This window comes from Micromys minutus (genome assembly GCF_963924665.1).
Source record: "Micromys minutus genome assembly, chromosome: 21".
Lineage (NCBI taxonomy): Eukaryota > Metazoa > Chordata > Mammalia > Rodentia > Muridae > Micromys > Micromys minutus.
The window spans coordinates 5,506,420-5,522,878 of NC_137956.1; the positions used below are offsets into that span (position 1 = coordinate 5,506,420).

The window sequence follows — 16,459 nt, forward strand, 5'->3', positions numbered from 1 at the left end:
AGTCTTAGTTTCTTTTCTTTTTTTTAATGGTTGCCTTTTATTTTACATGCATTTGTGTTTTGACTGCATGTATCCATCCGCAGCTCAGCCACAGCCCTTGTGTGGTACGGTTACCCTCAAGCCAAACTCACTTGTCTGCTACCCATTCTCCAGGATGCTGCTGGGGTCCCAGCTGCTCCTAGTGCTCAGGACAACTTTTTCTATCCTCCTTGCCTGCGTAGAGCACAGCGTTCACATTTTACCCCCCTTCACTGTCAAGAGCTCACAAAGAGACACAAAACTAGAGCCAACAGTTCAGCTTCAAACCACATTCCTCAAGCCCAGGGAGTCTGGACTCTTAGCTACCTACTATCTTTACCACCAAACTTCTTCAAAGTGTGTGTGTGTGTGTGTGTGTGTGTGTGTGTTTACCAGTTTGTGCTCTCCTTAATCACCTACTGTGTGGCTTTGTGGCTCCCCTCCTAAGACAAGATTACGGAGTGCCCCCACCCCCACCCCGTTCCACCACCAGCTTGCCTTCTGTCTCAGTTAAAGTTCTTCATCATACAGTTCAGAGCCCAGCCCATGCAATAGTACTCCCCTCATCCATGGTGGATATCCCCACCTTAATTTAAAAAAAAAAAAAAAAAAAAAAAAAAAAGCAACACTTAATCCCCCACAAACATGCCCACAGGACAACCTGAAATAGACAATTCCTCTCAACTGAGATTTTTTTCCCCAGGTCATTCCAAGTTTGTCAAATTGACAGTTAAAATTCACCATCACACCTTCTCATCTCCCTGGTCCTTCCCTGGTACCGTACTCTGGACTCCTCCAAGGGCCTCCCTGGAAATCGCAGGACAGCACGCTCCTTCCCAGCAGCCACTTTCTCTACAACTCTCAAGACATCTCTAAGAGTGCAATTTTGCATCCTCTCCTTTCCTTTAGAAGCTCCTGGACTCCCCCCGCCTCAATATTTGTTGTCTTAAATTGCCTCTCGTCTTCTACCCGTACCCCCACTCTGGTAATCTGCCAGCCCCGAGCTTCACACAAACCTGGCATTCCGTGCACTTGCAGTTTTAGAAGGATCTAGCAGGAGCCTCCCTCTCTGCTTCCTTCCCTCGACTCCGAACCACCAGTTTGTGAAGCACCGGGTGCAGGAGCAGGGTTTCAGCTGTGAGTTCTCTCACCCTGTCCTTCACAAGCATCGGTCAGTTCTGCAGCTTCTAGATCCCCCCCCCCCCCACCCGTCCGGGTTAGCTCCTCATCCCCTTTGCTAGAAGCACCCACCTGTTGGCACAGCCAGGCTCCGAGCTGCCATCTCCATCCTTCCCAACCCTTTGCCTCTTGGAAATTCTTCAAAGACACAATGTGGCTCCTCTGAGAAGTCTTCCCACAATCCCCTTCTAACAGTCTTCCACCCTTCCTCTGACACAATTTGCAGTCTTAACACACACACACACACACACACACACACACACACACACACACACACACACACACACACACCATTCATGTATTGTGCCTTTTCTTTTGTGTTTGTTTGTTTATCTCAGACAAAGTTTCATGTTTCGAAGGCTGACCTAGAACTCTCAACACTGTGACCTTGAATGTCTGATCCTCCTTCTTCGGCCTTCTGGGTCCTGGGATTAAAGGCGTGTGCCTGCACACCCATTTTATACAGCGGTAGGGATAGAAGCCTGGGCTCTACCAACTGTGCCCTACCACCATCCCCAGCCTGTGTTCATTTCTCCAAAATCCTTAGTGAGAGAGATAAGCTTCTGGGGGAGATACAGATCTGCTTTTTGACATTTTGACTGGATCAGGAGCAATGGCTGTACTGTCAGTTCCAGTGTGAATGAGTCACCCTGCTTCAAACAGCTGGAGTCTCTCAGTTCTCCCTTCCCCCACCTTCTGACTAAAAACACACCTTGTTTCTTCTCCTGAGCTCCTGGGGATTCAGAGCAGTGGCTGCCACTGGGCCCCTAAGATCTCTGAGAAACCTTCGGGTCAAGTTTTTAAATTAACTGTATCAGTATGTGTGAGATGAATGAGATAGGTGTCAGTGCGTGTGTGTGTGTGATGTATATTTGATATATACGTATGTATATGTGTGTGTTTGTGATGTGTGTGTGAGATGTATGTTTGTATATGTGTGTGATATAAATGGGATGCGTGTGTCTGTGTGTTTCTATGTGTGTCTGTGTGTGTGTGTCTATGATGATTCAGAGGGGTACTGTGGCCACGATACAGCTTATAGATGGAAACCAGAGGGCAATTCTGTCTTTACATCTGTTCCATGAACTCAGATTGCCAGGGTTACCAGGCACCTTTACCCACTGAGCCAGATCTTTGACCCCAAGTTACTTTTTCAGGTTAGCCCTACAAAGTAACAAGTTTCATTTAAAAACAGCTGGCAGGGAAGTCTTTCCTCTACTCTGGTCCTCAGCCTTCCTAATGCTGTGACCCTTATTTTTCATGATGTGGTGAAATAAAATTATTTCGCTGCCACTTCATAACTGTAAGCTTGCTGTTATCAATCGCCACACGATTATCTGAGGTGCAGGGTATCTGCTATTCCACCCCTGTGGAAGAGTTGAGACCCACTGCTCTTGGAAGAGCAGGTCCATTGGACCAGGCAGACAGGTGAGATCACAGTACATCCCGAGCTTTAGCCCTGCCAGCATGCCAACATCAGGCAAGAATGAGCTTTGATGAAGCCTAGAGACCACCCCTAAGACTCAGACTTCCTCATCCTATATATAAGGGACCACCTGGCTATCCCTGCCCATCTCTTTTTGAAGAGCAGAACTTGGCCATCACTTTTGCCACTGGAGATCTCTCTAGGACTTGATGGCGCCTCCAGCAACTTCAGCGTCACTCCTTCCTGCTTTTGCTCTCACACATTTTTCAGTTGTCCTTAGATAGAGCAGTTCCTCTTCCCACCCTTATCTCTGGCAAGACATATCTGGGTTTGTGCTGCTGCAAAGGCGTGACAAGGACTAAAGGTTTGCAGTCCTTGTTCTACAGAGACGGCGTTATCTGCGGCTGGGACTGTCGCTTAAGTGGACCAAGGTGCACGAATCCAATCAGATTACACCTTGCCGTATCACACAGAAGTTTCCAGAAGGGAGACCAATTGGCACATACAGTTTCCAGAACTTCCCTTCAGTGCAGGAAGCTTTAATTATATCAAATAAAGAGAAAAAGTGGTAACTAGGAAAAACCCAAAACATAAACAAGCACCCAGTAAAGAGAGATGTGCCTCTTTGCAGGCTACAGTCAAAGAAAACAAGGGAAAGCTGGCAACTTAGAGTCACTAATTTTTAAACCTACATGCAGTCAAGAGGGGCCACTCGACAAGGAACCAGCCTCTCTCTCTCCCCTCCCTCCCCAATGAATCTAAATAAACTCTGGAAATCATCTAGACTCATCCATCCTTCCCCCCACTCTGTCTGCCCCCTCCCCCTGCCTGTCTGTGTATCTGTCTCAAACAGCTGATAAACATTAGAGCAGAGGGTGTGGCCTGGCTAGGACCTAGTACCTTCTTTTTCCTTTAGAGTGACCACAAATCTGACCACAAACCACCCAGAAAGCTGAACACTGAAACTGTGTGTGGCCTAAGCGTTAGATGCAAACAGAATACCAGAGCACTGTCTACTAGAAAAGGCTGGATAGCTGTACTGGGGGAAAGGGGCTGGGGTGGGGTGGGGCCGCTCTTTAAACAAACAAAAAGAAACACAGCTAGAACCTTAAACCACAGGAACAGAGCAACGCTGGAGACAAAGGAAGTGCTTCCTCCAGGGAGCTGCTATCTTAACAGCAGGCTGCTGAGAGACGGACACTAGGATCCACCATGGCTGCAAACCCAGACCACAAGAGCTGCACACGGCATCCCCCACGGTCCTGCATGCCAAAATGAAGAAAGCTACGCCTGGCCTATACCCATTGCTGGGGTAGAAGAAGGTTTGTATTGCAGGAGCCCAAATGTAGTCATCCTTTTTTTTTTTTTCCTGGTTCTGACGAGGTAGTTCTCAACCTGTGGGTCTCAACCCCCTTGAACAACCCTTTCGTGGGAATCCCATAAGAAAATACCCTACATATCTCATATTTACATTGTGATTCATAACAGTAGCAAATTACAGTTATGAAGTAGCAATGGTAATAATCTTATGTTTTGGGGAGGCAGGGTCGCCACAACACAAGGAACTGTGTTAAAGGTAGAACATCAGGAAGGTAGTGCACCCCTGCTCTAGCCGATGGCCTAGGAAGTGTAAGACTGGAGAGAACTTTGCTCGGCCACTTTTGTTAGAATCTAGGTAATGTTAGAAGGATCATAGTGTGCGTTTGTTTTAGAAGTGCCTAGGGCTCTGTGGGAAAGGGCCAACTCTCAGCTCTGCAGACTCCGTTGGTGATGTCATTCTATCAGAAAAACCCACCTAGATGACATCTGAACAGGTGTTGCATGTTGGACCTGATGCCACCTGAATGGACAGAAAAGGAGTCAAACACCAGTCCTAAGATTGTTTTTGTATTAGAGCTGAGAAAGGAATCTCATGGGCCAGTGAGCTGGCTCAGCAGGGGAAGGTGCTTGCCACCAAGTCTGGTAGTTTAGAGTTCAATTCCTTGAGATTCACAAGGTGGAAGGAGAGAACTGATTTCCAAAAGTTATCTTTTGACCCCCACACATGGGCACTTGTGCAAGTACACACACACACACACACACACACACACACACACACACACATTTAAAAGCCCTTTTAATTAAAAAGAAAGAAAGAAAGAGAGAGAGAGAGAGAGAAAGAAAGAAAGCCCACATAGTTCCCAGAGCTTGGCTACATGATGAGTTAGTGAGTTTGAGTCTAGGTTGAACTGCAGGAAAGAGACCCAGACTTAAGAAAAAGAGTTTACAGACCCGGGAATTCTACAAACAATAGATGTGTCCTATTCATGAGCTCAGCCTAACAAAGCAGAATCTGACTATGCTTTCCTTTAAACATTTTTGGTTTTTGTTTGTCTGTTTTGTTTTGTTTGTTGTTGTTGTTTTAGAAAAGGAGTCTCACTATGTAGCTCTGGCTACTCTGGAAACCCACCCTGTAGAGCAGGCTACCCTCTAACTCATAAAAATCCTCCTGCCTCTATCTTCCCAAGTGCTGGCAATAAAGGTGCACATCACTATGTCCCCCTAAAGCTACTTTACAGATTCCATGTGAAGGCCTGACACTATTTAACAAAAGGTGATGAGTATCCGGGCTGGGGCGGGGCCAGTGGCACAGCGCGTGCCGAGGGCGCACAGGGACTTGGCTTCAGTCTCCAGTGCCACAGCAAGAGAGCAACTTCACAAAAGGTCCGGGTGCTGCACAGGCTCACGGAGCATCCAGGCCTCATGTTTTCAGTCAGTTCTCAGTGTGGATTCCATGCTCATTGTGTCTGAGAGTCTGTTCTCAGCCAAAAGCCATGGGCAGCTTGGCCCGAGTCTAATCTGTTATCAGATTTCTCCAGTCTAACTCTTAAGATATAAAGGATAAAGTGAAAGTGTGTAGGAGCTGGGATTGTCTTTATGGAAACTGTAGACATGTTTTAAAAGTCCCTGAGAAGTCAGAGGAGAACAATAAGGAAAACACTCGAAACATAGTTACTAACAACGCCATCTCCCTGCTGCAGACACCACAGGTCTTGTCAGGAGTGTAGCAAACTAGGACCCCAACTACAGGACAACCTTTAAGACGAGATATGTTCTGTTCCTATTCCAGCTGTGGCCTGAACACATCACCAAAGCCAGAGTCCCTGTCCTCATCCCCTACAATACAAATGGGCCTCCAAAGTTATCATTAAATCAAGTTCAGAACAGTCTGTAGAGTGTGCTTAAGGAGTTAAAGACGTGGGCTCTGGGTGTGGCTCAGCTGCTAGAGTGCTTGTCTAGCATTCATGAAGCCAAGGGGGGGTTAATCCTCAACACAGCATTAGTGGGAATGGTGGTACCCACCTGCAATCCCAGCACTTGGGAGCTGGAGGCAGGAAGATCAGAAACTCAAGGTCATCCTCAGCTACATAGCAAGTTTAAGGCTACCCTGGGCTACATGAGACCCTATCTCAAAAAAATCAAGTAAAATAGCATGCAGTTCATCTTAGAATTGCTTCATTTTAGAAAAATATGGAAACACTTCAAAGTAATTTAAATGGCAAAAATTCCTCTTTCGCTCTGTCATTCAGAAGTAAGCTGCGAATGAAATGGGGGAGGAAGCAGGAGGACACGAAGCACTTGGCTGCGCTGAAGGAAAATATGCAAAAGAAGAGCAAGATGGAGTGGAGGAAGAGAACGGAGGTGGATGGAACCAGAGCATGTCAGCACAGGGCACAGGTCTTCTGTCCTCTGGGCTCTGAGACAAAGTGCCGCCGGAATGTATAAGTTCTCCGCTGACATCATCTCTGTTTTAGGGAGGGGCTGATTACTCCAGGCTGGCCCTGAACTCACTACATCAACTATTAAATCAACTCGGTGATAGCAAGGGTTGAGTATTCAGACTCCTTCTGTTTACTATAGAAACCATATACATGTTAGTCACCATAATGGTATTGTAACTATGTCAGAAAGTTTAATTCTAAAAAGAGTAAAATATGGTCTTATCTGTAATTTACTTCAAAGATGAATACGTGAGCAGAACAATTAATGGAATATGGTGAAACATGGACAACTCCTTGCTCTCTGCTGAGAACCAGTATTAATGTACTGTTCTCTGTGTGTGAGTGTGAGTATATGTTATTGAGTGTGAGCATGTGAGTATATGCATAAGAGTGCGTGTATATATGTATGTGTGTGAGGACATCTATGAGTGTGTAAGACTGTTTGTGAGTGAGTGTATGAGAGGGAATATAAGAAGTCACCCCTGATCTCATTCCTCAGGGTCACCTTATTTTCTGACACAATGTCTCTTGGCTAAGAGCTCACAGAACAGGCTAGCCAGCCCAGCCAGCACAGCTCAGCAATCTGTCCATCTTGTCTACCCCCACACAACAATTACTTGTCCAGTTACGATGTTACAAAGTTTCTGGGGGTTGATCTCAGGTCCTCATGGTTGCCCTGACAACCCTTTACCGACTGTCTTAGTCAGGGTTTCTATTCCTGCACAAAACATCATGACCAAGATGCAAGTTGGGGAGGAAAGGGTTTATTGAACTTACACTTCCACATTGCTGTTCATCACCAAGGAAGTCAGGACTGGAACCCAAGCAGGTCAGGAAGCAAGAGCTGATGCAGAGGCCATGGAGGGATGTCACTTACTGGCTTGCTTCCCATGGCTTGCTCAACCTGCTTTCTTATAGAACCCAGGTCTACCAGCCCAGGGATGGCACCACCCACAATGAGCTTGGCCCACCCCGTTGATCACTAGTTGAGAAAATGCCTTAAAGCTGGATCTCATGGAGGCATTTCTTCAACTGAGGCTCCTTTCTCTGTGATCACTCCAGCTGTGTCAAGTTGACACAAAACCAGCCAGTACACCGACTGAGCCATCTCCTCAGCCTTTAACATACTCCTCTTCCAACTTTTCAGCATGGTTGTAAGTTTCCCTAAGACAATGATGGCCTCACAGAATCTAAGTGTGGAACCCATTGTGATTGTGTAGATCAAATGCACACAACAGAAAATGGCTTATAAGCATCCAGCCCACAAAGTCCTACCCTTCTAGGCAGATGGGGCCGACCCCTAGCCCACAGCCCCTTACCTCGATCAGGGCTCCCTTCTCCCTGTCCTCGGATCGCTTGGTGCTGTCTAATTCATCGTGCATTTCCGACAGCTGGTCCTGCAGGTCTCTGACCTCAGTCTGGTGCTGTTCTCGTTCCATCTTTACTTGGAACAGCCTGGCAGGGGACAACAGGAGGTCTGTCAGAGAGGCTCCTGGGATCCTCAGTCCTCACCCAGTCTGACCACAGGCTTGCAGGCTGTCACATGGTCACCTATAAGCCCAAGAAGCCTCCCCAGGACTACAGTTTAATTTGGCCAAGATGTCAGATAAGAACTCAAACAAACAAAATGGGACAGATTTGCAGGGACATTTTCTACCCGAAAGAGACCGTATGTTATAAGTGTGAGCATGTGAGTGTGTGTCTATGAGAACATCTGAGAAAGAGTGTGTGTATATGTGTGTGAGTGTGAGCATGTGTGTGAGGACATCTGTGAATGTAGACCATATGAAGTACTAGAATTAGGACACAGAAAATGAAGAAATGCCAAAAAACAAAAACAAACAAACAAACAAAAAAAAAAAAAAAACTGAGGAAAACCATCAGGTTAATGGTCAATCTTGTTAGCTTGATTCAACTGAGGAGCCCCTAGATGGGTAAAAAACACATCTCTTGGGTGTGTTTGCAAAGCTGTTTCCAGAAAGAAAATCAGACCTTGATTTTAGATTCCTTGCCACTAAGTTTCACAGGACAATCTGGCAGGTAGAGCCATGGGGCCACTTCCCCTCACCACGGGCTGAGCAAAAGTGTGAGTATATATCACAGAGACCATTCTGGAGAACGTGCTCACACTGGGAGAGACTGTGAACCCTATAGTCTAACACATCTTGGAGGGTTATCCGAAGCTTCTAGAAACCTTAGCTCTTAGGTGTCACACTCGAGGTTCCTGGTAGAAACCTTGGTGACCACATATCTCTCATTCACCTGTCAGGGGTCCCCTGTTGGGGCTGAAGCTTGTGGACACACTTAGGTCCACAAAGGGTGTTAGTAATTATTAACCTGCCTGTTTACACAGCATGCACAACTTTATAAGAGGGGAAAAAAGGAAGGAGAGGTGAGTGGTGTTGACAAACACTTAGAAGGCTGGGAGGTGTGAAAAGAACAGAAGGTTCTAGCAACACGTGACTCAAGAAGGCAGAAGGGCGGGGCTCCATCCGGACACTCACTCTTCCAAGTTCTTCTGCAGCTCCCCTTCAGTCTCCTCCAGCCGCCTCTGCAGGGTGGCCGTCTCCTCCACTTGCCTCTGGTGCCGGGCTCGAAGCTCCTCTAAGTCCTCTCTCATTCTCTCTCTCTCCTCCTTGATGTTCTGATGGTTCTAACATGAGTCAGGATAATTTTTAAATACCTCTGTTGTCCATCAATACTTAGACACCACCACCCACATCTCCGGTCTGTCTGCAGCAGGGTCTCGCATAGCCCAAGCTAACAGCAAACTGGCTATGTAGACAAGGATAATCTTGAACTCCTGATCTTTTTGCCCTCACCTCCCAAGTGCCAGGAGTTCGGGGTACATGTCCATGCCTGGGTTGTAAGGCTCGGGGGCTGGGAACCAGGGTTTTATGTGTGCTGAGCAAGCACTTTTCCCCATGAGCTACATCCCCAGCCCAGAAGCCCACTTTTGAGCACTAATGAAATCCATACACTTGTTCATTATTAAAGAACTTAATCAAACCATGTAATTAAGGTTTACAAGTTCCAGAAAGGATATGAAATATTTATACTTAGTGAATTGAACACTTTTAAAACAAAAACACAAACACAGCTAGACCTATTTTGCTGTTTTTGTTACTTAAGTTTAAATGTTTTATAAGAACAATACACACAGTGCTTTTCTATTAGACCGCCTATCTCTAACAGTATTGCTCAAAACAGTTTCTCTATGTTCTGTTGCTTTAAAAAATTCTTTGGCTAGCAGCCACCAAATTCAAAGGAATGTGCTCAGGGAGATGAGAGGAATGTTTCTTTTAGGGGGTGAAAATGACTTTCACCTCACCTGGACATCTCAATGTGTTTTTTTTTTTTTTTTTTAAAAAAAACAAAAAAAAAAAAAAAACAAAAAAAAAAAAACCTTTATTAACCAAGACAAAACTGGGAAAAATACAAGAGCCAGCTACCTTCATCTCCAACTGCAGTTGTTGCTGTAGTTCAGACACTTCTAGGATCAATTTGTTCTTCTGATCCAATAGATCGTTGCCTTCAGAGGGAGAACTCGGAGCCTACAATTAATTGCAAAGAGATCCTTGGTTACCTGCACGAGATGCTTTTCTTTATCTCTCCTCCCACATGGGGACATTGGGGATAGAATGCCGGAGACAGCACCGGCCATCCTAAGACTCAATCAAGTGCCAGCTTCTCCAGAACCTTCCCCACAGCTGACTCTGATGCTCCCTCAGAGTTTATACCTATCACTTCAGTCCGAGGGACTAGTTCACAGATTTCCAGCGTGGCTAACACTTGAGGAAGGTGCAGATCTACTGGACATCTTTCAGACATGTTATAAACTATTAAGGTACTGAATTTAGAACACGTGTCTTCCTGCTTATGTGTGCATGTGAAAGCCCAAGGACAACTTTGGTTCCTGAGGTACCTTTAAAAAACAAACAAACTAACTAAACTAAATAACCAGTTTCCCACTGGCCTGGGGCTGGCTAAATGGGTTAGGGTGAGCCTAGACATCTTCCTCTCTATCTTCCCAGTGATGAAATTTGGGGGAAAAAAAAGATGGACAGACAGCAACTGAAGAACGCTTCCAATGTTGATCTTTGACTCCACATGCATGTGCACACCCATGAACAAACATATACACATACATACCTATACACTCCAGTATAATGTACACTACCAAGAGCAAATCTCTGAGAACTGCAGATTTAGATGATAATCGTGTGTGTGGTACCTCCCATGCTCACCGTGTACTGGAGACTCACAACAGGACAAGGGAAATTCTTGTCCTTTCTACTCAGTCTGCCCTGCGCTTAAAATAGCCCTAAATACACCCAGTTTAAAGGGTGGGAATGTAACCCAGTAGTACATATAGTTGCCTAGCATGTGAGGTCCAGGGGTGCTCAATCCCCATCCCCACAAAATAAAACCAACTACAAGAATAATTTATCACTTTAATTCAAGAGAAAAAGAATCCAATCAAAAGGATTGTACAACTCACATTGAGTCAAATAGCACCTAGGAAATTAGATAGTAAAAGCAAAAGATCAACCTTGGAGTCAGGGTATTAGAGAAGGAAGAATGCCACAGAAAAAGCTGTTTAAAAAAACAAAACAAACAAAACAAAACAAAACACTCAAACACTTTTTTGGTTTCTTAGATGATTCCTAAACTATAGTGCAAACAAGGCAAAATGCCAAAAGAATGTAGGAGTTAAAGAGGCCAACCAACCATCACAGGCTGCATGAGCTGTGGAGACAATGGAGCCAAACTCAGCCAAAATAGACAAAGCCTGGTTAACATCGTGGTACCCCTGACATCTGAAAAGGAACATAAGTCGTGCCATAGAAGTGAAGGTAAAAAAATGTAATGAGACCCAACCTCAGTAAAGCCTAAGACAGCAGCACCTGTGGGGTGAAGGTACCCTACATCTATGATTTAGCTCTCAGGAGAAAATTCGACACCCTTTGGTGGGAGATAAGACAATCCAGTACCTGTGTAAGTTGTACTACCCAGCATGCAATTAGAAAATTCTAGACATTTAAAGAAGCAGGAAAAAAACTGACCAATCATAGATAGAGAAGCACAACAGAAGTGAGGATAACCCGACAGAAGACAGAAACCCAGACAGAAGTGAGGATAACCAGACAGAAGGCAGAAACCCAGAAGAGAAGGGCAAAGAGCTATAAATAATGTCCTTAAACAGGCAGAAAACTATGAACAAAATGAATTTAAAAAAAAAAAAATTCTCACACCAATTAGAATCTAGAAACACGGCCAGATGGACATTTTAGAATGGTAACACAATACCTTAAATTTAAGAACTTATTAGGTGACACTTTAAAGACTGGTCCCTGGGGGCTGGGGAGATGGCTCGGCAATTAATGCTTGCCTGTGCAATCAAGAAAATTCAAGTTTATATCCTCAGAACCCACCCACAAGGGTGCCAGGTCAGTGGGTGGCTCACCTGTAACCTCAGCCTAGGAAACTGAAAACAAGAACCCGGGAGTGAGCGGTCCGGTAAAATGAGCCAATATTAGTGAGTTCTGGGTTTGATGGTCAAAGAGGGCTCCAGGAAGATTCTCTACATCAACTTCAGGGCCCCACACACATACACTCACATGAACATACATACACAAACATGCACACCACAAACACACACATAAGAAGAAAAAGATCATCCTTAAAAAAGGGGGAAGAGGTTGTTTCGGGACGTTTTAAAAGAGTAGGCCTTTAACCTTGAGAAAAAAAAAAAAAACATTAAGAGAAAAGTGCATGGCTTTAATCCCAGCACCCATGAGGCAGAGGCAAGTAGATTGCATCAAGTTTGAGGCCAGCCTGGTCTACATGGTGAGTTCCAGAACAGCCAGAGCTTCATAGTGAGATGCTGTCTCAGAGAGACAGAGAGAGAGAGAGAGACAGAGAGAGAGACAGAGAGAGACAGAGAGAATATCCAGAATATCTGAATATGCCAAATAAAACCACAGACACACACACACACTCACTCACATAGACACACATGCAGACACACGCAGAACAAGAAAGACCATAAAAAATTTAAAATACATGCAACTGGACTCTGAGGAGAACAGAATGTGATAACAATATTCAAAACAAATGGCCAGAGTGTTTCAGATATGAGGAGTACCAGAGACCTATGAAGTCAAGAACTCAGGCTAAGCACAAGAAAACCACGCTCAGCCACACTACACTCAAACCTCCAAGACTGGAAGATCAAATAGTCAAAGCATCAAGAGAGAAAAGATGTATTTCTTTCGGCAGAACAGTACTAAGAATGTTACCTGCTTTCCACGGAACTCATGGGAGAAAAGAGACCAATGTGTTTTATCAGATAAAACATGCTTCCTGAACTACAGAGCCTCGAACACAGGGATGGACAAAGGGGAATCAGAGAAAACAGAGAGAGCCTGCTGCCAGCAGAAAAGATGGCGGAACGGTTCCCCAGGGAGGAAGAAAACCACATTACATAGAAAACACAGATGCACACAAAGAATGAATGGAATTTCGAAGTCCACAAACCAAAATGGAAGACGTGAGATTCATGAGAAGCAGAGAGCACAAGTGAATGGGAGACATCCCCGCTTCTGCAGGGGCTCAGCCCCATAATGAGGGCATCCTGATCAAAAGGAAATACAGACCCAGTGTAACCCCAGACAAGAGTCCTTGTTTCTCACTCTCCTCCCCTTGCTTTTTATTAAAGATTTATTCCTATTGTTATTATTTTAATTATGGGTATGGCGCATGTGTGCATGTGTGGTACATGTGTGTGCATATGCTTCCACAGCCAGGGTGTCTGATCCCCTGGAGCTGGAGCTGCAGTGACAAAGGTGCTAAGGACCAAGCTTAGGTCCTCTACAAGAGACCACTATTAACCCTTGAGCCATCTCCCCAACTCTACCTACCCCAACCCCCACTTCTGAAAAATCCAGCATTTGTATGGAAAGCTGAAAGACTCAGGATAGACAACTTGAGGAAAAGAAGAAAAATATGAAGTCAGAAGACAGACATTACCAGATGTGAGAGCTTCTGCTAAAGATACACTACTTCGATCTGTACGGAACAATGGAACAGAAGGTACTAGTCAGGGTCTAACAACCAGGCCTTGCACGCACCACACTTGTGGGAGTGTTAACTGTTCCATCACTTCCTGAAACCATTCACAGTATGCACAGCAAAGCTCCTGCCTACTTTGTGAGCTGGAAGTTCACTTCTGCTTCTACACCAAAGAGAAAGGGTGGGTGAGTGCCCATTACAATGAGTGTACGCACAATAGTGTTCAATGTCCACTATGGGTTTATTGCTAAGAGTCCCAAGCTAGAAATACACTAGGTACACACACATACTCATGTGTGATACAAGATACTTATTGATAAATGTAACATTAGTAAACTTCACTGACACAATATAAAGAAATAAAGCCGTATAGACAGTAATTAGATAACCTATTGATATGAAATTTAAGGAAAACCAATCTAGGCTATCGATGTCACAATGGATTGCCTCAAGAAACAGCCCATGCTTGACAGGGAAGGTGCACACAGGGTAACTCCTGGCTGAGGAGAGCACCCTCCCTGTGACTGGAGTAGGATTTGCTCCGATGCAAATCTATGTTAAGAACCCAGCAAACTACACAGTTACGACTCATGCATTTTACTCTAAGTCTGATTCCAATGAACAAGCAAAAGGGTTTTATGTCAGAGAAACACCAGTTGGGTGAAGTTCTCTGGGAGCCTGTGTCTTTGTGCAGCTGAACCCTCTATTTCTAAACCTCCCTTACCCTGGGGAAAATGCTCCAGAACTGCCCGGCAGACTTTCATCCCCCACCTTCAGCATAGACCTGTCAGCAAATGCAAATAAATGGGTTTGGACCAAATTGGTTTTCTCCATCTAATCCCTGCCTTTCCAAGAAGAGGGGCCAGATTAAATAGTTGGTCTGGAGGCATCGTGTCTGATCTGAGTGTGAATCTCGGGGGCTCCTGTTTCTTCTCTGCCATGGAAGTGATAAGAGGATAGAGCTCTCAGCAGGAATTGGCTCCGATCCTACAGCTAAGTGGCAAGGCGAAGAGATAAAAGCGGGAACCTAAGCTAAGCTATAAGACGCAGAGCCTTGGCGTGAAAGCTGCTGATCCAGGTGTGGCCTGTGTACCATAAACCTGGAAGAGGCCCTTCGCCAACTGCAGGGACCTGTGGGGACGGGAGGAGCGCCCCACAGCAAAATCACAGGAGTGGCCAGTTGTTCCAGTGTAATGACGCCAGTCCAATTTAGAATCTCAATCCATCGCCGTGGGAGAACTCACATACTGAAGGAAGGGAGGAAGGAAGGGAGGAAGGAAGGGAGAGGGGAGCAGGGAAGAGGGGAAAGAGAAGAAACAGAAGGAAAGAAAAACAAAAACAAAATTCCTATCTGGTATGCTGGTTCCAAGATGTCCTCAGTCCATAGAGAAAAACACTCTAACACTTAACATTCCCTCCCCAGAGATAAAACTCTAAAATGTTGCCAGCAAAGAATCCGATTCAGAACATAAGAAGGGGGTGGGGGAAGAGAAACTCTAGCAATTAAAGTCAGACACTGAGTAGTGCCAAAGATCTTACCCTCTCTTCCTCAAGCCAGCAGGGCTTCTTAACTAATCTCGCTAGAAGGGAATGTGTTTTGTAACGTAATAGCATGTGTGTTTGCCTGAAACCCATTTGTGGGGCCTGGGGATGCAATTTCGTTGGTACTTGCCAGGCATATACGAAGCCCAGGGTTCTATCCCCAGCACTACATAAATGGACGTGGCAGTACGCACCTGCAATCCCAGCACTCCTGAGCTGGCTGGGGGCAAGAGGCCAGCTTTAGCAAAGAGACTGAATCAAAAGAACACAAAAATGCCTTTCACAGCAGCCTAGAACAGAAATGTCCTATCTTGCTCTTCCCACAGACTGGTTTTGTGTAGCAACTACATAAAATTACCTCAAGAAACAGAAACACGGCAGACTCACAATGCTTAATATTCTCTCAGTACAGGACGCCTGCTTCCTGCCTTCTCACAAAGAACGCTTTAACCTTAGACATCTTATTTGCAGAAGGGATACACTGACTTCCCCAGTTCCGGCTGACTGTCCCAAGTCCATAATCCATAATGACACAATCTTAATATCAAGTCTAAAGGCCATGTCCTTCCCAGCACATGCAAGTAAATGAAAGGCAAAAATAGTAGTTGCAATTTAAATCTGAATGCTTTATCAAAATATATTAAATTGATATTAAGAGATAGGAGGAAGTCAACGCCAGCAGCACTCTGGAGGCACAGGCAGAAAGACCTCTGTGAGTCTGAGGCAAACCAGAGCTATCAGAGAGGAGGACTGGGTGTGAAAAACAACTAAAATTATATACATATAAATATATTCTACTATTCTAGTACTAAATTCGTATCTATACATGTATGAAATTGCCAAAGGATTTTTTTTTAATGAAAAGAAAAATTAGGTATAGCTCCTGAAAGCTGTGTATGAGCAAATTGTCAGTTATAAAGAATCACGGTAGTATATGTATCCATATGCACACACACGGAGACACCACCACCGTCCTCACAGCACAGTTACAGGCACACTGAGTGCTACAGAAGAGCAGCTGATACACAGAATATTCCGTTCCTACAGCAGGTCGTGGCACCTTCACTGTGATGACTGGCTTTAGAAGTATTTCTGACTTGGGATTATTACTTAGGGATTGGAATATCTACATGCATGTAATAAGATATTTTATGAAATTCATTTAAATCGAAAAAAAAATTTCTAACACACAGTGCCCAGAGGTGATTTAGTTGTTTTAATGGCTGTCTACATGAAAATAGGTTTGTGTTCATGCTTTTGCAAGTGGTGGATGTTGAACTTTCTACACCTACCATGACAAGACTCAAGTTTGGGGTCTCGGGGCATTTTGGATTAGAAAGTTAAACCTGTGTTGAAGCCTGGCTGTTTGTCTGAGGCACTATTTGCTGCTTGAGAAGGAAACCCACTTACAGCACCAGCAGAGAGCTGAAGAAGTCAGTTCCTCCCAGAGTCCTGTCCA

General features: G+C 44.9%; 1 protein-coding gene across 3 annotated transcripts in view; it reads right to left on the reverse strand.

Annotated features, from left to right (window-relative positions):
• The window catches only part of CGNL1 (cingulin like 1), a 141,175-nt gene that overhangs the window by 78,183 nt on the left and 46,533 nt on the right, over positions 1-16,459 (reverse strand). For all 3 annotated transcript variants that reach the window (XM_080934401.1, XM_080934399.1, XM_080934400.1), the window contains exons 5-7: positions 9,837-9,938; positions 8,889-9,037; positions 7,704-7,839 (exon numbers count right to left, since the gene is read on the reverse strand). In XM_080934401.1, coding sequence (XP_080790527.1) covers positions 7,704-7,839; positions 8,889-9,037; positions 9,837-9,938 — 387 coding nt within the window. The remainder of the gene's footprint in view (positions 1-7,703; positions 7,840-8,888; positions 9,038-9,836; positions 9,939-16,459) is intronic.